The following is a 22855-nucleotide window of genomic DNA, read 5'->3' on the forward strand; positions in this document are numbered from 1 at the left end:
CAGCAGCATTTCTATACTCCAGTAATGAACCAACAGAAAAAGAACTCAAGAATACAATACCATTCACAATCGCAACAAAAAGAATAAAATACCTTGGGGTAAATTTAACTAGGGAAGTGAAGGACCTATATAATGAAAATTACAAGGCCTTTCTGAGAGAATTGGATGACGACATAAGGAGATGGAAAGACATTCCATGTACATGGATTGGAAGAATAAACATAGTTAAAATGTCCGTTCTACCTAAAGCAATCTACAGATTCAACGCCATCCCAATCAGAATCCCAATGACATTCTTTACAGAATTAGAACAAAGAATCCTAAAATTCATATGGGGCAACAAAAGACCCCGAATTTCTAAAGCAATCCTGAGAAAAAAGAACAAAACGGGAGGCAACACAATCCCTGACTTCAAAACATACTACAAAGCTACAGTAATCAAAACAGCATGGTACTGGTACAAAAACAGGTGCACAGATCAATGGAACAGAATTGAAAGCCCAGAAATAAAACCACACATCTATGGACAGCTAATCTTCGACAAAGGAGCTGAGGGCATACAATGGAGAAAAGAAAGTCTTTTCAACAAATGGTGCTGGGAAAACTGGAAAGCCACATGTAAAAGAATGAAAATTGACCATTCTTTTTCACCATTCACCAAAATAAACTCAAAATGGATCAAAGACCTAAAGGTGAGACCTGAAACCATAAGGCTTCTGGAAGAAAACGTAGGCAGTACACTCTTTGACATCAGTATGAAAAGGATCTTTTCGGACACCATGCCTTCTCAGAGAAGGGAAACAATAGAAAGAATAAACAAATGGGACTTCATCAGATTAAAGAGCTTCTTCAAGGCAAATGAAAACAGGATTGAAACAAACAACAACCCACTAACTGGGAAAAAATATTTGCAAGTCATATATCTGACAAAGCCTTAATATCCTTAATATATAAAGAACTCTCGCAACTCAACCACAAAACATCAAACAACCCAATCAAAAAACGGGCTAGAGACATGAACAGACATTTCTCCAAAGAAGATACACTGATGGCCAATAGGCACATGAAAAGATGCTCATCATCGCTGATCATCAGGGAAATGCAAATCAAAACTACACTAAGATATCACCTTACACCCGTTAGAATGACAAAAATATCTAAAACTAATAGCAACAAATGTTGGAGAGGTTGCGCAGAAAAAGGAACCCTCATACACTGCTGGTGGGAATGCAAACTGGTGCAGCCACTATGGAAAACAGTATGGAGATTCCTCAAAAAATTAAAAATAGAACTACCATACGATCCAGCCATCCCACTACTGGGTATTTATCCAAAGAGCTTGAAGTCAGCAATCCCAAAAGTCCTGTGCACCCCAATGTTTATTGCAGCACTGTTTACAATAGCCAAGACGTGGAAGCAACCTAAGTGCCCATGAACAGACGAATGGTTAAAGAAGATGTGGTACATATATACAATGTAATACTACTCAGCTGCAAAACAGAACAAAATCATTCCATTTGCAATAACATGGATGGACCTTGAGAGAATTATGTTAAGTGAAATAAGCCAGCGAGAGAAGGATAATCTGTGTATGACTCCACTCATATGAGGAATTTAAAACTATGGACCAAGAACAGTTTAGTGGATACCAGGGGACAGGTGGGGTGGGGGGTGGGCACAAAGGGTAAAGTGGTGCACCTACAGCACGAATGACAAACATTAATGTACAACTGAAATTTCACAAGGTTGTAACCTATCAATAACTCAGTAAAAAAAAATTTAAAAAAAAAATAAATAAAAAATTTAAAAAAACGTATTTGCTGGGCACTGTTCTAAGGGCTTAATGTATAATAACCTGTTCAATTCTCACAACTTGCTAATATAGATGCCATCACCATCATCATCATCATCATTATCCCCAATACTATTATCATCATTTCCCAATTTAGAGATGAGGGAGCTGAAGCTGAGAGGCGCTAATTAACTTCCTATGTCGTGGAAGCAGGGCCTGGAGCCTCCAGAGCCCACGGGCTTAACCACTGCACTACAGTGCCACAGGGAACTCTCATCATCACGCCTGGGAACAACTGAAAAACAAATGCAAAGAACAGACTCCAAAAACTAGCAGGAAGTTAGAGACTAATTCTCCTCTCTCTGCACACTGAGTAGGAGCCGGCTTCTCCTCTCCCCCCTCACTTCCTCCCTGAGGTTTCTGACCTCCAGGTTGTTGAAGAAGAGATAAGCACAGTGGTTTCTCTTCATTTAGACAGTGATGGAAAATACATTTCTATTTCATATGCTAAACTAGTTGCTACATCTGCTCTCAACTACGAAAAGTTAGCACACTAGAGGCCACAGACATCACTCTGGGGAAGAAATTATTCACAATGACTAGTCATGCTAGACAAAGGCTAATATCCTTATAATAGACAAGTGTAAGAAAAGAGCTAATTAGGAAAGGCCAGGTACAGATAATTCACAAGAGCAAATGGAAAATAAACATGAGTAAGTTTTTTGAATCTTACAAGAAACCAAATAAATACAAATTAAAGCAGTGAGATATCACTTTTTACATTAACTTATCAAAGATTTTTAAAATGTGATCATCTTCATTGCTAAGAAGGGCGTGAGAACTCTCCTTCCTTGATGGAGTATAAATTGGTTCAACTTCCCTAGACATCAACCTGCCTGCAGATATCATAAGCCATAAAGAGAGTCATTCCCCTGGACGCTACAGTTTATGTTTATCCAAAGGAAATTATCAGATCAGCGAAAAGATTCCTTACAAAGATGTTCAGAGGACTATTTCTAATAGCAAAATACTAGAAACTCAGCATGTTCAACATTAAGGGAACGGTTACCCAAACTAATTTAAACCCAAACAATAAGATATTAAGTTGCCCTGAAAATTATAAGTATGGACAGGTTTTAGTGACATGAAAAACATTTATAATGTAAAGAGGGAAAAAAGCAACATAAGAAGTTGTGATGAGATGCTATGAAATGGACAGTGCCCAGTGCAGTCCCTGGCACACAACCGCAACGCCATCAGTCGTTGACATGCACTGAACGATCTACAGATAGAAAAACTTGGAAACAAGGCTGAACGCAAAGTAACTGTGGTTGCCTCTGATAGGAACTAAGGGTGTTTTCTTTCCACATCTTCATGTTTTTTAATGTTTTCATTTCTTTTTTCCATAATAAATATTCATTACTTTAGAATGAGGAAAAGAATTTAAAAGCAATAAAACATAAAAGACTCTGGCTGTAATTTTTCACATTGTGGGAGCTGACCTCTAAGTACAGGGATATCGCCAACCCACACATTTTTCTTTTTGGTTTGGTGGGGCTCTCTACCAGTAGCTACTCAAACCTGCCTGGAGGAAAGCCTGGGAGGACGAACTCCCAGAGTCCAGAACCAAGCTGATGTATGAGGCTGACGGCACAGAGAAGCAGACAGGAAGTATGTTTTCTAAGAAACGTTCCAAATCTGTGTCATGGTTTGAGACAAAATTGGAACATTTTATGATAGAAGCATCAAAGGTGACATGGCGTCCTCCAATCACAAAGTGCTGATACTGAACAAATACTATTCAGAAAATAACATTTGTTAATAGTTACAGTATTTACCTACACAGTTGAATGTTCATTATAAACAGGTGCTTTTGCAGTTCTTCTGGCCTTAAATGATCAGGATCCACTCAGTGAAAAATCGGACATCAGCATCACCAACGAATAGAACCACAGTGCTGCCAGGTTTCCAAGGGCATTGTTTATTGATTGAATATTCCTATTCAACAAGGGGATGCTCGGGGCCTGGGTGACCAAGCCTTGGTCAAGCCTGGAGCCCATTTCTCTTCTTTTTATCTCTACATCACATCCCAACTTGCTTAACCACGCTGCACCTCATTTCCTATTGTGTGAAACTGAAAAGATAACACATCAAAGGGGGCTGGAGGACTCAGCGGTTAACAATGTAAAACATTTTAAAAGAATGCCTGCCATCAGAAAAACTACCGTGTAAGTATGAACTACCAGCATCATTTCTCTGGAATGAGGACAATCCTCCCCACTTTCTAAGATCTTTATGTCTATGTCGTAAAATTGAGAGGAAACCACAGGCCTTGATATTTAGAGAACATTCTACTGAGCTTCCTACTCTTTATTGTGATGACAACCACTGCCCATGCAGCTTTTACGTGCTTAAGGCACCCACAGACTTCAACAGAAGACGCACATTAAAAAAAAAAAAAAAAAGTTTCCGGAGTAAACTTCTTCATCAGGCCTTTTTTTTTTTCCCACTGAGCCTCCTAAAACAAGATCATGAAATTGTCAAAGTATTCAATTCCACTGAACTCACCTCGCCTGAAAAAGTCAATTACCCCAGATAGAGTGGGCCTAGCATCTTTCAACACCTTTCTATTTTATTTAACCTCACCCTTACGAACAGAAGGAGCCAAGCCACTGGCCCTAAAAGAAAACTTGAAGATTTCAGCTATTATTAACCATATTGAAGATTTTTAAAAAATTTATTAATAATTGGGGTATATCCAAGTATTAAATGTTCAATTTTTACAGTTTCAAAACACTTATTAAAATCGTATCACTTAACTAGTTTTAAAAAAATTGACAAAATAGTCAATTAAATTAGGACCTATTTTGCAGCAAATTTTAGAAAAGTGTGTTTGGCTCGCAAGGTGCCCTTCTAACAGCAAAATATAGACAAGAATGGTCTTTAATGGGGTAAAAGTTTTCATTTTTTTAAAAAGTCACTAACATATGTTTATGTTTATGTACGTGCGTGAGCACGCATATACATACACTTTTCTAGGAAAATGCCTACACTCTCCTCACAAAGACAGATGATAAACATGCATTCCGCTGACCTTTTCATAGTCATCACAGAATGACCTTGCATACTGTCCATTAAGACTTAACAAATAGTCAATTCAAAATTTCAGCCTCAAAACCCAAAGGATCACTTAAAACAAAAAAACTAGCTCCAAGGATGGGAGCTGATAAAATCAAGGGTTGAGCTAAAACATTTGAAATTTATCTTTAAGAAAATGGCAGGGCCAGCCCAGTGGCACAGTGGTTAAGTTCAGGGCACTCTGTTTCGGCGGCCTGGTGTTTGCAGGTTCGGATCCCAGGCATAGACATACCCCTCATCAAGCCATGCTGTAGTGTCATCCCACATACAAAATAGAGGAAGAGTGCACAGATGTTAGCTCAGCAACAATCTTCCTCAAGGAAAAAGAGGAAGACTGGCAACAGATGTTAGTTTAGGGACAATTTTCCTCACTAATAATAATAATAATTAATAATAATAATAATGGAGCTATACTTATTTCACTTAAAATACGTGATCATAAACCTGATTAAAAACAGTAGGGGTCCCCCTCCCCAAAATACATTATATCAGTGATATTCTCCTTATCATATTGCAATTAGGAACTCTTCTACAAAAGCTTTAGAAAGAAAAAAACTTTAATATGAAATCCTGAAGGAAACAGAATAAAAGTATTAGAAAGCACTAAGTATCTATCCAGCAAAATTGCTTCTAATCAGCATGTCTTATTTATCTCAGCAAAGAGAAGTGTAAATCTTTTTCACGTGTACATTTTTTTTGGCAGACAAGGTTAAAGTTAAATTTGAGAAAGTTCACAGTGAGTGACTGACTAAACAAAAATTTTCCTAAAAGTACCTGTCATTCCAATATGCTAGGATAAGGAACCTTAAAACCCAAAATTGAGTGCTCAATACTACATATGGAAATGAATCATGATAAACACATAAGCTTGAACTTTGATGACATACATGCACCTATGCTTTGGGATGGTTTCTGCTCAGTGAACTTAAAATTACAAATTCATTTCTAACTCTAGGGCAATAATTTCTTTTAAAAGTACTAGTCTATCTCCAAAACAAAATTATTGGAAGTTAAATATAATTAGGGATGCTGCTTTTTAAAGTTCTCTGAGGCACTATGCCAACGTTACACGTTTGTACCTGCCTATACGCACACATAAACAATTACAATATAGACAAAGGATGAAGTTATGAGCCTGAACATTTCAATAAAGCCTTGATGTATTTTCCTTCAGATTTCCTAGGGATATCAACAGAAATACTATCTGTGGCACAGGTAACTTTCCTAGGTAAATGCCTCGGCTCTCCTAACAAAGATAAATGGCAGGTAACTGGGAGGAGGCAGATTTGAAGCAAGGGCCTAGAAAAGGTAGAGGGCACATGTAATGAGCTAAGGCAGATGCTGTGGACTATTGTCTGCTTCCTATTAATAAACGACAGTTCAGCTCACCTGTGTCCGCACAGGAAAAATTAAGTGGATCATTGAGACAATTGTTAGATAACTCATTTCAGAAACTATTTGGACCTAAAATACCCAGACCACTGAAGCAAAGATGAATTCTTGCTCTGCCTGACTAGTGTTACACTCCTCCATTTTACTTTGCTGGCTAGAGACCGATTGGATGGTTATTCCATGTCCTCCTAAGTGTTTCTAAGTCTCCGTCCTCCTCACAGCTTGTCCACTAACTACTAGAAAGAGTCTTCTTTCAAGGAAGCTTGCAAAACAACTCTTAGATCTGGAGTGGGCTGACTTTAGAGTTAAATTCCAATGTGATCCTGATACATTTAAAATTATCATCATCTAACATTAAAAGCAACAAGCAGCCTTCTCTAGACAGCAAATTTAACTTCTAATTTAATGAAAGGCCTTATGTAAAAATTTTACCATCATGTGCTCTTTATAACTAATGCAAATATAGAGATGAATAATATAATCATAAAATAATTTGCATTATCCCTGAGAATCCTAAAAAAAATGGACTGCATGAATACACATCATATTTTTTATAAAGATTGGCACCTGAGCTAACATCTGTTGCCAATCTTTTTTTTTTTTTTTTTGTCTTCTTCTCCCCAAAGCCCCCCAGTACAGAGTTGTATATTCTAGTTGTGAGTTCCTCTGGTTGTGCTATGTGGGACGCTGCCTCAGCACGGCTTGATGAGCGGTGCCAGGTCCACACCCAGGATCCGAATCAACCAAACTCCGGCCGCTGAAGCAGAGCGCTTGAACGTGATCACTTGGCCACGGGGCGGCCCCTATACATCATTTTTTAAAAGATACCTGAAAGTTCAGATGAAAGTTCCCACACAACATTTCATTATTTTCTAGGATCATAACGTAGATCATATTTTTCTTCTCTATACATTTTCTCAGCCTTCTTATTCTTAACCTAGTGCATATTAGGCCAATATACCAGTGCTTTCTAAACTGTATTGAATGGCATGTTAAATTCAGCACACTTAAGCCTCTTCAATCCTAAGGCTAACACGAGCGTGGTTCTCCAAAATAAGTGGCAAGCGACATAATGAGTACAATGTGGACACAGTATTTTCCTAGATAGCTGACCAAATTTGCATTTGCTGTAGAGTCACTGATTAAATGAGATTCTGTGATCTTTTCGGTGTCATGACCACAGATCACACTATTTTCCAGCTATTTTTCTTACAAAGGCATACAGCAGGTCACAAGGATTTTAGAAATCAGTGCAAAGCAACTGTCACTACAGGAAAACAACAGCCTGATCCTGTACCTGCATTTTAAAAGTTTGACAGACACGATGCTATATTTTGAGTAAAATACCAATACAGACTTATAATGCTTTCACGTTGTTTAATACTGAAATTGTACATCATGATACTTTCTAAACCTCCCATATAAGAAAGAACAGATAGACGTACAATTCCCTTTAAACAGTGTCTCTCTTAATTTTATTCCTTGGTAAAAACAAATTTGTGAATAAAAAGGTTTTCTTAGCCACACAGTATTTAATTCTAAAAATTCCTACTTTCTTATAGACCCTATAATACAGAACACAAAATATAAAAACATTAAAACCCTTAAAACCATCACCACGGAGGGAGGAAGGGAAGAAAAGTCAGACAAATATACAAAGCTTGAAAGGCTGGCTATGTGGAGGATGCCAAAGGGGGAGGATGCAGTGCGGGGGAGGGCTTCAGGAGGCTCTAGGCAAGCCCTGCGATGACGTCACCTCACATACATAATGTTTCAGCAGTCAGCACAGGCCTCCTGGTTTCCTATTGGCGAACACCGTGTCAGCAGACATCAGAAGATAATCATCATTGGCCAGACAATTACAACTGGAGCAACTAGCATTCACGGCTGTTCGCACAGACACGGGAGGCTGCTGGGAGGGAAGGCAGAGCCCAGCTGCCCCTTCTCACTCAATGACTTTCATGTCACTTGCCAATCACAAGGCGATTCTGCTCCCTTCCTGGCAGCACTTATAAATTAAGTCAGTGATTAGTGAAAATAACAGGTAAAAGTCAGACATTTCATAAAAGAGCAAAATGCCTCTCTTTTCAGTATTGTAAAATCACAAGGGCTTTTCAGTGTGAAATTGGAACTCAAAAATGCTGCTGAGCCAAAAGCAGGCATTCTCCTCTGCCTCATGAAATAAACTCCCATTTACCAGATAATATGATCCAGGATATTTTTAACTTGACATGCAGTTTCAAGATGAGGCTCAGGATGATTCTCCAAGGGAACATATTTATTACTTTGCACTTCAATTCCTTTTCCAATGTATTATTTATGAAAGTATTTGCTAGAAAAGTAACAAGGTCTATAGTAGTTATCCTGTGTCTAGGACAATGAAGAGAGGGTTAATCATTACTTAAAGCAGCCATAAACTTGATAAACTTGCTTTGGTTGAACTTTTTACTGTTTATACCAACACCACTCCAAAACAGGGGGCACCTTTATATTAACACGTAACAAGGTAATGCATATGGATAAAAAGATATGTTTAATAAATACCCTTAGTTAAAGGCCTCTTAATTGATACTAGGTAGCATTCTAACAAACAAAACCTCTCTCCTGGCCTTCCTCACCATTCTTCAAAAGACAGTGTAGCTCATTTTTGAAAGACAAGTTATAACTCTCTAAATTAACAAGTTTTGTTTGAGGCTATGTTTAAGAGATTTTTACCGACAACTGCAAATGACTTCTCAAAAGGCAGACAGAGGACAGCTTCACAACATTGTGTTTTTCCTCCAGAAGCTATTTCAAACCCTTTTAAGTTAATGAGTCTGGAAAAGGAATGACCACAAGGTTGCCTAAACTTCTCTTGCTCCGACAGGGGTCTAAGCCTTGGTTATGGAGCCCCTTCTCTTGTTGACAAGGGAAATGAAAAGAAAATCTGCATTTTCTTATACACCTGATTCTGGACTTTGGGGCCGTTGGGGTTTTGGGGGGGCGCTTATAAAATTGGGCCCCTGGGATATTGGGAGAAACACACACACTCGGGGATAAAAGAAGAACGCAAGACCGCCGGTTAGGGTCAGGAAGACTAGCAAGGAAGGACTAACAGCCAGCAGGGTTTTCTGACTGCAACATGCAAGCCAAGAGGAACGGGAGGTCAACAAGGAGAGAAAAGGCCAGGAAGGGGAAAATCCTAGTCTGTGGCTATGGCATAATATTCAAAACGCAGGGGGAGGCCAAGGAGGTTAAGCTTCAGGTATTAACAGGTAGTGCTGGCAATAAAATGGGCAGCGGTCATCGTTGGAACTCACTGCACATGCACTTCCCCGGCATCTGCCCTGTGCAAAGCATCTTTCAGGTGCTCCGCGTGACTGAGTCAGATGAAACAAGAGCCGGGTCCTACAGAATGGACACGTGGAAGGCACAGGTAGACATACACAGAGTCCTGTGCATAAAGAAAACCAGGAAAGCTACTGCCAGAAGAAAGGAACAGATAAAGAGCTAGGAGGAAGCAGTGGTCAGGGCCCAGCCGGGAAAAGAAGTTGGCGCATTTTTACCATTTTCAGTCTGGGGAGGGCCGAGGCCCTGTCTGGCTCAGTGTGTACTCGAGTGAATGGAGAGAAGACGCGGGAAATGGTACCTGGAGGAGGCACCGAAAGTGGCCTCAGAGAAAAGGCAACAAGTAAATAAGAGGCAGCATGGCCCAGGGTCGTGGAAGGGGCTGGGCTGGCGGCCAGTGGATGGGGGCAGCCGGCTCCAGCAAGGCAGGTTCGACGAGGGTGCCGCAAGCTGGGGACGCGGCAGCCGACGGAAAACACGAGCACACGGGGCCAGCGAGGGAGGCAGAGCGGCACGCGCGGGGTGGCCGGAGGGGTGCTGCACAGCTGCAGAGGCGCCCGGGCCCCCGCGCCCCCGCTCCGCGGCTGGAGGACGTGCACCGGGGGAGGCCGGCGGCGGGCCCGGGCGCGGCAGCCGCAAAGGCTAAGGCCGCCCTCCGGCCCCCGGGCCCGCGCCCCTACCGCCCTCCCGGCCTTCGAGCGGCCAGCCTTCCGGCCCCGGGCCCCCGCCACCCCGAGCCAGGGGAGCGCCCAGCCCGCCGCCCCGCCCGGCCGGGCCCAGGCGCGCGCGGCCGCCGCAAATGGCCAGCGGGGCCCGGCCGGAGGCGGCGGCCGAAGCGCCCGGCGCTGGTCTCGGCTCAGGGGCCGGAGGGAAGAGGAAGAGGAACCCCCTCCCCGGCGCCCGCCCGCGGCTCCCCCTCCCGGTGCAACCCCCTGCCCCGGCCCCGGAGTCTCCGGTTTCCCCTGGAGGAGTGGGGGAGGGAAGGTAGGGAGCGAGGGCGCGCGGGCACGCGAGCCCGGGCCCGCCCCGCCCAGGCAGCTCCCGGGGACTGACCGCCCCGGCCCGGCCCGGCTCGGCCCGGCGTGCGCCCGGCTGGCGCTTTACTGCTCGCCAGCCCCGGGGTCAAGAGGAGGGAGGGAATGTCTGCCACAGCAGCGCCGTTTGCAAGAGGCGAGATGAGCACACTCTCCTGTGTACACACTGCAAGGTGACAGAGGATCGCCTCCCACACAGGGATTTTCCAAAGGACTGGCGGAGGGAGCACAGTAAACAAGAGAGATGCTTTCCGCCAGGAGAAGTTTGTCTAGGGAAGAGCCCCCAACCACTCTGCGGATCGAGGGGTTTTTAAATCTGTGTCTTCACTCCAATCAGCAGCCTCCCACCGAACTGGAGCGGAGCGTGTCCAAAAGGCGTTTCCGTAAAACAGAAACTTGGTAATGGCGTGGCTCCACGCGCTCGGGTTCATTCATTTTTATGACTGTATTCCTTGTCCCCTCCTTCCCGCCCCGTCTCGTTATGGAACCGGAAAGGGATCCGCGTGGGGACAGGGGTCCAGGAAAGGAGGAAGCGGCAGAGAGGAGGGCAGTGAAGTAGGAGCGCTGCAAGGAGAAAGGAAGGACACGAGGGATGGGGCGAGGGCGAGGACCAGAGAGCCGAGGCCGGCGGGCGGGAGAGGGTTAAAGGGAGCCGGAGAGCTGGTCCGCCCTCCACTGCCTTGCACACTCGGCTTGCAGGAGGCCAAGCCCGCAAACCCAAATCTAGATGAAAACCAGGAGGCAGCACAGGTAGGGAATCTGGAATGTGGCATCTCTCCCGCCCTCCCTGTCTTGCAGACATCTCTACTGGATGTATACATATATGTCCTGTGTTATATAATCGATGTTAAAGATGCATGCGGAGCCTCGGTTCACACAGGGGCACCCAGTGACCCACGCGCCTCCTGCAGCCAGGCGTCTCCTGCGCCCGGGAGACCCGGGACCTCGGCCATGGGCTCGCTGCTGCCCGCGATCCACCGCTCCATTCGCGCCCCAGACAGTGAATACCGACATGAAGGCACACCGGGGAGACGCGCAAGGCTCCCGGGAACAGTAGCACGCGAAAGCATCACCTACCAGTTTTCCTGCATCCATTGGATGGCTTCATTCTCGTTGAACTGCTTTTCGAATTCATATTCTTGTAAAGTCAACACTGACATGTTCATCGGGGCTGATCTTCGGAGTCGCTACGTGTTCTCTACACAAAATAAAATAATCTGTAAAGCGCTTGATTTCGAGGGCTCTCCTGTCTGCTGCCCCCACCCACCCCCCTCGGTCTTCCCCGGGCTGCTCGGTGTCCGGCAGTCGGTCTCTCCCAGCCTCTCAGCTACATCCACGGCTGAGCATAGCCTGTGCGGCGACTCGCACCTCCTCGCTCCCGGGCTCTCCTCCTCCCGGCGTCCGCAGCCACCGTAGGAGGAAATGAATGCCCTGCGGTCTTAGTGCCCGCACGTTTGTCCATCACCCTTTTTACTCGTCTACAGGGAAATCTCCTCCCCCTCGTGCGATCGGAAAATTAACTCTTTGAGAGGGAGAGCGAGACACGGCGAGCCCTCCCCAGCCCGGGGGGCGGGCAGTTTTGTTTACGCAAAGGTGACTGGGGGAGTGGAGGAATGGCTTGGAGTGGGAGGAAGTGGCCTCGAGGTCGCCACAACCCCAAGTCCCACCTCGTGGGCCGCTCAGCCTTGGCTTTGAACGAAGTTTCAACGTGCAGAGCGCAGCCCCAAGGCGCGCGGACCTGCGAGCGTGGCTAATGGGCGAGGGAAATAGTGAAACCTGCCAGCCCTCTCCCAAGGAGAACTCCGGGCAAGGCTGAGGCGAGATCACGCATGAGGAGATTGCGCTTCCCACCTCCTTCCGCTCCCGCTGTACTCTGAGGGCCCCCAACCCAGAGCTATGGCTTTGGCTCTGGTAAACCCGGGGCTCAGAGCTCCTCAGTCACGTGCCGGCTGCGATGCTGAGGTTGAGGCTGATGGAAAGTCGAGAGTGACTAGTCGCCAGAAGAGGAAGAGAGGTTGGGTGGAGGGTTTGGGTACGTTGAGGGGTGGAGGTAATCACCTGAGACAAAGCAGGGAAGGAAGGTAGCAGATGAGAGAACTGGACCAAGTGGTCGAATGCAAAAACTTTATTTGTATGCATAAGGAATTTCGCTTTATGTATTGTACGGGTGGGTGGCACAGAATTATCTTTGAGGAGAGGGCAAAATGTAACTTCGACCCCTATTGAACCCCCAGTCTCAGAGCAACGTTTTAATCTCAGCTTCCGTATACACCCCTCTTTCTGTTCCCAGAGGGAAAAGTATATTCTACTCCCCCCGCCCCCGCCCCTCCACTCGTTCCCTACAAGCTGGGAAAAATGAAATATGAGACAAGAAAGCATCTAATAATCTAATCTATGGAAGTAATTGTAAATTTATAATAATAATGATAAGAAACCCATGCTTTGAAAACTAGGTGGACTTTAGGACCAGGAAGAAAATTCTCTTTCTCCAGCACCCTGCTCCCCACTTCCCTTGTTGTCCAAAGAGAGGGTATTTTCATTCAAAGTCAGGTGCCTGGAACCGCTGAGAAGTGAGAACTGGGAGAAACATCTCTGTAAGGGAGGAAGATATACTAAGAAATTAAAGAGTTTAGAAAATCCAGTATAATGTTCCGTAAATCAAAGGGCTAGACTGGTTGGTGATGAGCAGCTTAATTTATGTTAGTGCTCCCAACAATTCCATGTATGGACTCTCCTCATCTCTCCATTTAAGGGTTGTCCTTCTAGAGACTTCTGCAGTACAAGTCTGATTGACTTTGGAGGTAAAGCCCAGGCCAAAAGACTCAGCAGGATCAGGCTAGAAGGTGGGGGTGACCCAATGAGAGAGAAGGATTTTCGCACAGCACCTGGGCCTGTGAGCAATCAATCAATAGTTGTAAAGTGAATGAATGACTGCTTAAAGAAATGAAAGAAGGGAGGGAAGTGAGAAAGGAATCAAGTGTGAGAAAATCCAGCAAACATTTTACAAGCACGAGTCCTACTTTTGTGGTAAAAGGATTCGACTTTTTAAATTCAGTATAGGAATTTATTCAGTATAGTTATCTCATCAATTTCAAACTAGTGTAAGAAATTCTCATTTACTTACTGTTTCTTATTCAAATAATGCCTGTTATTGCATGTTTATTTTCCAAAGATGGATTTGGGGTTATGTTAAAAACAAATATCTGATGTGTTCTTAACAGTGTCTGAATAAAAGTTACTCCAAAATGGGAGATAAGTCCCTATTTCTTGACCTTTAAAGTGGACAATTACAAAAAATGGTAAATGTTTGATAGTACTAAGTGCTGTCAGGGGCCTGGGAACTGGTGGCTCTTGTCTGGAAAGCAATTTAGCAGCTTATGTGGCCCGTTTAGCTCCACTGATCCTTTGACCATTCAGTCACCTGCTATTCCTCCAGCTGTGCTCTCTGTGCTCTCACAACTCAGTGGGGAAGAAGAAAAACAAGGCTCCTGCTCTTTTGGAGCTCACATTCCAGGGGGGAAGACAAAATAATTTCATATAAAGTGAAGGGCGAAGATTAAACTTAAACAGCGTGATGTGAAGGGATGGGGATTCTCATTTAAACCCGGAAGGCCTCACTGAGAAGTGACTTTGAGTTGAAACCACAGTGACAAAGAGCCAGCCACCTCTTGACCAGTGTTACGAGAAGCAAGAGCAAGTACAAAGGCCCTGGGGTAAGAAATGACTTTGCAGGATTAAGGACAAAGGGCTGCTGTGTTTCCAACTCAGATAAAGGAGTGATTGTCAGGTTGGAGAGGCAGGCAGGGGCCAGGTCTTGGTGGCCTGGTAAATCAAGGTAAAATATTTGGATTTGATTCTAACTGCAATGGGGTGGGGAGATATAAAGGGTTTTTAGCTGGGGAATGACATGATAGTTCCTAATAATTCCACTGCTAGGAACTTACTCTGTGGATACACTCACAAAAATATTCTAGATATGTGTATAAAATATTACTCAGCACTGTTTGTAATAAAACCCTGGAAATAATAGGGGGTTGGTTAACTAAATGATGGTACATCCTTATAATGGAATCTGAGGAAGCCTTTTAAAAAGAAATGGTTCTGTAGGTTGCAATATCGAAAGAGCTTCCATATACATATATATATATATATATTTAATGTTTATTTTTTTATTTGGTGAGGAAGATTGGCCCTGAGCTAATGTCTGTGCCAATCTTCCTCCATTTTGTATGTGAGACACTGCCCCAACATGGCTTGAAAAGCCGTGTATAGGTCTGTGCCCAAGTCTAAACCCAGAATGCCAGCCGCTGAAGCAAACTAGGCAAACTTAACCACTATGGTGCTGGGCGACCCCCAAGATATATTTTTAAGGAAAATAAAAATCAAGACACAGCATGTTGTATATAGTGTCATGTTAAAAATAGCATCTACAGGGACCAGCCTGGTGGCCAAGTGGTTAAGTTCATGTCTCTGCTTCGGCCACCCAGGGCTTCACCAGTTCAGATCCTGGCTGCCAACCTGGCACCACTCATCAAGCCATGCTGAGGCGGCATCCCACATAGCACAACCGGAAGGATCTACAACTAGAATATACAACCATGTACTGGGGGGCTTTGGGGAGAAGAAAAAAAAAGAGGAAGATTGGCAACAGATGTTAGCTCAGGGCCAATCTTCCTCAAAAAATAAAAAAAATGAAAATATCATCTACAGTTGTACACAATTTTTTTTCTAGAAAGACAGACAAGAATTTGTTGGTGATATATATATTTAGGGAAAGATTTGTGAGCACATTAAGAAGAGTACCTACTTGCTATTTACACTGTTTAATTTTCCTAAGTATTTGAGTTTTCTTATACTTGTATTTTGTTTAAAAAAAGTCAACAGGAGCAACTGAGTAGTGAGAAAATGGGTCACTTTTCTATTTTTAATTTTCTATATTGAAAAACAATATGTAGCATAATATTAGAAATAAAACATTTAAAATGGTGATTTTCCGGACTTATTTTAAATTACAGAACATTCACTGAGGCCTGGCTGTTTGCGTAGCTCTTTGCCTGCAAGGGGCCTATAGAAGGCCAGGAAAGAAGGGGGGGGGGGGGGAGGTTGGGAGAGAGCCCAGCAACACCACGAGGAATTTTATGAAAAGATTTATTGTATGTGTTTCTAACCCATAACCAGATAGGTAGTTAATACTGAATATAAATAAATGGGGCTCTAAAAGTAACAGTTAATTGATATTTAGTAGCAGAATTTTAAAAATCAACCCAGAGAATAAAGAGTGTTTGAAAGACAGACATTTACTGCAAAGATGGCTACTAAACAAAAGATCTAGATTTTAGTCCTGGCTCTGTTAGAGATCTAGTTAGCTGAGCTTGAGTAAGGTAAATCAATTCTCTAATTTCCTTTCCTATCTGTAAAATAACATTACTAGGCTGGAGGATCTTGATACCAGCTCAAAATTTCTCTGCCATAGAAATATGTTAAAATACACACATTGTTTCTGGGCCCTTCTAACACTAACTCACTTTTCTAGACCTCTCTTCCATAACTGGAGTCTAGCCAAGCTGAACCACTTGACACCTTCTGAACATCTTAAGCTTTGGTTCCTTTTCTCCCATAATTCCCTCTGCTTGGAACACCCTTCCTTCCCAAACCCTCCATTTCTACCTGCCAGATTCAGGCCACTCTTGGGATACTCACAAGCTACTCCCTGCTTGAGGCCTTTCCTGCTCACAGAGATGATCTCTGGCTCTCTCGAGGCTCCCAAACTCTCGAGGCTCCTGTTAGCGCGCCTCTTAAGGCCCTTAACCATCCTCTCCAGTGTTATAAATTATAAATTTCCTTAAGAACAGGGAAAATGTTGTACTGATTGTATTAGTCTCCTAGGGTGACTAACAAATTAGCACAAACCATACATCACCCCAGAGTTACACAGCTCTGTCTGACAGATGTAGAGATTTCTAAACTGGAAAACAAACCTCAAGCAGATGAACTCATTTTCCCTTGCATTCTGATTCAGTTCATCTATTTTTTCATATGCCCCCAAGCTGCACTGGGTCTGGGCAAAGGACAGAGTTAGAAAGGGAATGCTTCTCTCTGATGCAAGCTGCGGTTTCCTCCCAGCCCCAGCGACAGAGGATGGCAATACCGGGATGGCATCTGCTTCCCCCTCCACCGCCCAAACTTTGCTATCCACCTCAGTGGAGATACTTTCAAAAAATTGGACATCGTATTGTTTTGTAAAAGAGAAATACTTATTTGTGTTCTTAATAGTAGAAATAAAAAACTCATCCACAAACTAGTAACTACCACAAAGGAGAAAAATCAATATTCAGTTCCAGATCATTTGCACGTTAGATCTCTCTGAAAATTATAAATTCTAGGAAGTATTTTTCTTTCTCAAGGACACAATTTATTTACAAACCAAAGAGGACAAGGAGACTGTATCCACCATGGTTGCCTTCTTGAACAAAAACTGATGGAATAGTGGTGACTTCCCACCTCCTCACAAGGCTTTTGGTCAAAACACACAGTGAAGTTGGGACCAGGACCTCCTTAAAGACCCCGGCAGAGCAGAACACTCCCTCACTCTCAGGCACTGAGAGGGACAGGCTGAGCCGGGCACCCACCATCTACTCCTGCCACCAACTGCCCTCCAGCGATGCTTTGGGGTGCCCAGGGTGGTGTCCCCCATCTCCCTATCACGGTGCTGGGCCCTAGCTCCAGAGTGTCTCCTGGCCTTGACGCTGAACGCCATCCCAAATAGACCTGTCCTGAAAGATCTCATCATACTGACAAACATTCCTTACTGATCTTGGAGGGGATTTAGGTAAATAGAAAAGACATCAAATATTTTATATAAATAAGAGCAGTGCAAATAATTATATAAAAATCAGCTCACACAGTGAGCCTGTGCCTTGCACCCTAAAGATAGTTTTGCCTGAAACCCTCTGAGTTTGGGAGGTAAGATTCTCCACTTTGCTAGTGAGTAGCAGAGGGCAAGCAGGGCTGAGGGAATGGGTTGTCTTGGTCCTTGGGGGCTCAGGGTCTCTCTGGAAAACGAGATCAACGAACGAGGTGAGGGGCTTCTACCTCTCCTGTGCTTTCTTCCTTTCAGAGGCACTTCCGCTATATATGTTCATCACACAGAAGTATTCAGTAGTACAAACATTTATTGGGGATATAAATGAAAACCTAAAGAACATAACTTATAATGAACACGGATTTCTCATCACTGCTATTAAGGTCATAGCGCCCCTGGAGGACAATGGGCAACCTGCATGTGAAGAGGAACCTAGAGATTTCCTTTGACATTGTTGAGATCCATCTCTCTCTCTCTATGTATGTATGTATGTATTAATGAACTGGTTGTTGGGAAATCACACGTACTCCTCATTATCTGTGTTAACAGAAAAGAGAAGATGCATGGAAAATATCTACTGGTGAATAAACTCCTTTGAATTACAAAGCAATACCCAGACCCTCTCCTGCTATCCCTCTGGTAGGTATTGGTCCACACTGTAAAGGAGACCTCGAGAAAGGTGTGGGTCTCAATGGGCCCTTCTCCCACCATGATCCCACCTTCACTGGTCAGAGGTGTGGAGGCGGGCAGTGGACGTGACTGGGCCTTTGGACAGGCAGGGAGTTGACCCTCATGGGAGGTTTAGGAGGGCTTTTACCCCCTGTGACTTGGGCTGGGTCTGATAACAGTGAATACCAATTAAACTGCTAACGACTGTCTTTTCAGCCTCTTCCAGGCCACATAGCATACAGGAAAAAAAGTCTCAAATGTTTTTCTTACAAGGAACCTCTGAAGAATATTTCCATCTGGTCTCTGTGTGAAGCATACTTGTGTCATATTAAGTAATTGATCTGTTATAAAGAATACCGTGGATCATGTCCTCACTGTTAACACACTTGGAGGCAAATCTGGAGCTTGCCCTTGTACCAAGGATTTAGCTTCAAACAATACACATTTTTCACCCCTCTCCTTCTTATAATCTTATCCTTACTTTTTCTTCTTTTACTCATTTTTATGATCTTGTATTTTATGCATCCTTTTGCTGCATTTTATATATAACGATAGGAAAAGAATGGAAGAAAGGGGAGGGGGAAGGAGGATGTGGAGGAAAGGAGGGAGGAGAGGGAGAGAGAAAGGAAGACCTTCTAGCCTCAAATGCATGTACAGCAAGACCTGGCAGGAGAGGTCATTTCAGCCGCCTGTTAGAGGAAGGACATCTTGAAAGGGAAGGTAGGGCAAGTGGAAGGAGAAGGGAAGCAAGAGCTCTAGCCCTGCCATTAACTTACTGGGTAATCCTGGGCACACCCCTTTACCTCTCTTGGCTTCAGTTTCCTCCTCTGTGAAATAAGGATATTGAACAAAGAAGGCAGACAACTTTGGCAAACTGGGCACCCTGTAGACTGCCATGCCACTCGTAGCTTGACCACCTGTGGTTCCTGTGCTCTGAGTGTGGCAGGCATTCACAGGAGCAGATTCCTCTCAACCAAGTCAACTTCGAGCCTGCGGTCTTTCTCAGTTAGACCATACAGAGAACTCTTATACTTACTCAAGTATCTTGAGAAAAAACTTTGGAAGACGTTGGAGGGTATTTTAAGTTGGAAAGTAAGATGACTTTGAAAAAAAAATACCACCCACAAAATAAAAGAATTCCCGAAGAACCACAGGAGTAAAATAGTTCCCAAAATGTGGGTTTTCCAAGATCTTGCTGAGTTATTAATGTCTGACTCCTCATTTGAAGTCTTGTACTTGAGGCTTTTGAAGCTGCGAACCATGCTTTTTATGATTAATACCATATAATACCTGTTACAGGGTTTAATGATTTATGGGGGGTCATGAATTTGAGAGCACGTTCTAATCATTTTGAGTTTCAAAATTGATGTTTCAATCAGGATGTGGAGCAAGAAAAATGGGATTATTGGAAATAAGATAATAGGTAGGAGACTAGATATAAGTGAGAGACGCAACATTGGCTTGAAAAGAGATTTGTGAGTAAGTGACACTGAAAGAGGAACTTTCCAAAGCCAGAGAGAGATCTGAGGAGATGAGGGAATCAGGACATCTGGGATTTAGTTTGCAGCATCAGTAGAAAAAACTTCAGAAAAACAAAGCCTGTACTCTCTTCCTTTCTACATTGACACGGAGATTTGCTGTTTTTGCCTCTCCTCTTCTGGTACCTGCACTCCACTGCTATTTTGGGGAACTTTGGGAAACTCCTTTATTCCACGTGGCCCCTGTCAATCATGGGGCAGCCCTCTCTCTCTTCCTCTTCTCCTCAACCACAGGGATAGAGTAGGCATTTGACCCAACCCGGGGCTGTCGAAACATTCCAATCCTGGGGCCTAGTTATTGTTCTAGGGGTGGACACATGACCCAAGCAGAACCAATCGAAGTCTTCCTTAGGCTTACATTGTAAACCAATTCAGTGAACTTCAGCTGTCTTCGTGACTCCTCTTCAGAAAGAAGCATGGAGTGACCTACCCCTGCTCACTTGTATGTGATGGATAGTTCATTTCTGTTAGATATACAGCCATTCACTAGGTATCGATTTCTAAATCGCCAGTCTAGGTCCCTGAAGAACCCCAAGCTGAGTTGAATGATCCCACAGCTTTCGAAGTCAGGCTAAAGGCCTTCTCACACGTCTCTAAGAGATCATCCAGGGTTTCTTAGACTTGGGAGAACTTTGAGGATGCAAGAGGGGTGTGGTATATGGATTAGGGAAAAAGTGAAGGTCAAAGAATTCTTGTCTGTGAGACACTGTGAAGGAGAAATATTTTTGCCAAACGCAGAAGAAACTTCTCTAAAATATTGATAAGTTCTGGACTGCCAATTAAGAGTAAACCCTCATCTGCTCCTACGAGAGGTAGAGGCCACCTGGATACGAAGTTATTATCACAGATCTGTAGGTGCCTACCGAAGGTCTCTCACTGCCAACCTTGGATAAAGTGGGAAAGAGGGATTAGCTGATCAGTGAATAGCAGCCAGAACATAACTTCGCTGGAGCTGCAGACAGGGGAGGTGGTCCCCAGTCCCCGGGGGAGCACTTGGGTTTGGCTCTCTCTCTCTGTAGTCTGACTTCTTCTTTAGTTTGACTATCACTGTTTCCTAGACCTTTCTTTCAAAGATCTGCCATGTTGAAAGAAGGGGAAAATTTAGGTTAATCACAAATAGAGGAGTGTGCTGTGAAAATGGTTGATATTGTGAAATGACAACTTAAATTATATTTCACAAATTTCTCCTGCACTATTATTTCTATTTTAAAACGTGTAGTCTGGCAAACAAGTATGTGACCTCATTTCTTAATTTGCCACCTGTATCTGTTGCTCCTAGGTTTAAGAACTTCATGCTTCTCCTTGGACTACTGCCTGTCTTTTTATGCTACCTGAACAGGTCTTAAAAAGGAAGAGTGAGATGATTCTTTTATTGTCTTCTCACTTAACACTGCCATTTCATTCATTTGTTCATTCAGTCATTCATTCATATACACGCTCATTCACGCATTTATACCAGACACTGGAGGGAGTGCTGGAGATACCCTCAAAGACCCAAAGTTCCATGGGAGAGATGGACAGATAATCCAACTATCACAACATACTGAAGGAAGGACTCCGAGAGGGGTGTCTTGGAGGTTACTTGAGGGCAGAGTAGGAGCATAAAACAGACTGAGTTCTGGGGAAGGCTCCCAGTGAGGGTAACGTGAGTTGAGATTCAAAGGACAAGTAAGGCCTCTACCTCAGAAATGCCTTGCCAGGGATTTGCCAGCGCTGTATGGTGCTGTGGAAAGAGCTTGATCTTCGGCTTCAGGTTGTATCTTGCTGGCACCACTTTCTGATAGTGCTTCTAAACAAGAACAAAAACAATGGCTTACTGTTTCCCAGGCTTGGGTTTAGAGCCTTACATACAGGGTGTCACAACAGCCCTGCCATAAGGGGAAGATTTGGGATGAGGAACTGAGGTAGTCTGGGTTAAGGAACGATGCTCTTGACGAATATACAATTCTATCCCTCTTTGTTTCATTCTCTGAAAATGAGGATTAAATACAGTAAGCAGCTTAAATGGATAATCTATGTTAATGTGACTTTCAAGGTACCTGGGACAATAGCAGGCATGACATTAATGTTAATGTTACAACCTTTTCTCAGTCTCATATAGAATAGTAGAGGCATAAAAGATGATCCAGGCCAGCCACTCCTCTTGGTGGAAACTTTGCTGAGTTGCCAGCACCAGTGAATTCCACTAGGAGGCTTTCAGTGTTTCTAAATGAACAGACTCTGAGAAGAAATGCTTCTGAAAAAGCCATTCAACCTCTCCAGGCCTCAATACTTCCTCTTTTGGGGGTGAAAGAAATGTTCTGTTGATTGTAGTGATGGTTATACAACTCTGTGAATATACTAAAAAGCATTGAATTATACACTTTAAATGGGTGAGTTATATGGTATGTGAATTATATCTCAATAAAGCTATTACAAAAAGAAAAAAATGGACAAGCTGGATACCAGCATTCAGAAGAAGAGTGTTAAGGAGCAAGGAACTAACATTTTGGATGGGCCTATCAAATGATAGTCAAAGAATAAGGCTTTTCATTATCTAATTTATTATCTAAATTATCCAATTTATTTTAATTCCTACAGTATTCTCACACATTAAGATTTTTTAAAATCCTCAGTTCACAAAAGTGCAAAACTAGGCTCATTGTGACTTCAAAATCTTTGCCCTCGGCATTTTGTGGAACATAATACCTCTAAGTGGGTCCCTCCCAAGATAGCTGGTTTATTTTGCTCTCTATTAGGTGTCTTTTTATTGCTCTTTTCTTTCCCTGTTCTAGTGGGTAGGTGTTTTCAATGGTCACTCCAGGTTCTTTTTTAGGGCACTATCTGATTCAAAAAATTTCAGTATTCTTTCAGACTTGGGTGTTCAAATCTAGATGAAACTGTCTGATACTCTGTTAAAAGGGTTTTGGTTTGTTCATTTTCTTACAGTTTGCAAAATAACCTTCAGTTGTCCTACAGATGAGTGGGTCCAGCATTCTTTGGTCCCTCTTCTTTCCCTCCAGATCACGAGTGTCATCAGAGGTGAAATAGGGACAAATAATACAGTGCAGAGTAACTGGGTAGCAGGGGTCATAATAGACTGTTTCTTCACTTATTCTATGCC

The 22855-nt window shown here is 43.4% G+C and overlaps 2 protein-coding genes across 3 annotated transcripts in view; one reads left to right on the forward strand and one right to left on the reverse strand.

The window, feature by feature from the left end:
- The window catches only part of ELOVL6 (ELOVL fatty acid elongase 6), a 131263-nt gene extending 119062 nt beyond the window's left edge, over nucleotides 1–12201 (reverse strand). Inside the window, exons 1-2 of the mRNA XM_014839059.3 lie at nucleotides 12052–12201; nucleotides 11761–11881 (exon numbers count right to left, since the gene is read on the reverse strand). Coding sequence (XP_014694545.1) covers nucleotides 11761–11849 — 89 coding nt within the window. The 5' untranslated portion in view covers nucleotides 11850–11881; nucleotides 12052–12201. The remainder of the gene's footprint in view (nucleotides 1–11760; nucleotides 11882–12051) is intronic.
- On the forward strand, nucleotides 9999–11762 carry LOC139044758 (serine/arginine repetitive matrix protein 3-like). 2 transcript variants are annotated; one of them, XM_070504581.1, is made up of 2 exons: nucleotides 9999–11082; nucleotides 11482–11762. In XM_070504581.1, the coding sequence occupies exon 1, from the start codon at nucleotides 10009–10011 to the stop codon at nucleotides 10699–10701; it is 693 nt and encodes a 230-aa protein (XP_070360682.1). In that variant the 5' UTR covers nucleotides 9999–10008; the 3' UTR covers nucleotides 10702–11082; nucleotides 11482–11762. The 2 variants fall into 2 exon arrangements, with proteins under 2 accessions (XP_070360682.1, XP_070360683.1); XM_070504582.1 differs by having other exon boundaries at nucleotides 9999–10856; nucleotides 11482–11754.
- Nucleotides 12202–22855: the final 10654 nt, after the last annotated feature.

The sequence above is a fragment of the Equus asinus genome, chromosome 3 (assembly GCF_041296235.1).
Source record: "Equus asinus isolate D_3611 breed Donkey chromosome 3, EquAss-T2T_v2, whole genome shotgun sequence".
NCBI classification, from domain to species: domain Eukaryota; kingdom Metazoa; phylum Chordata; class Mammalia; order Perissodactyla; family Equidae; genus Equus; species Equus asinus.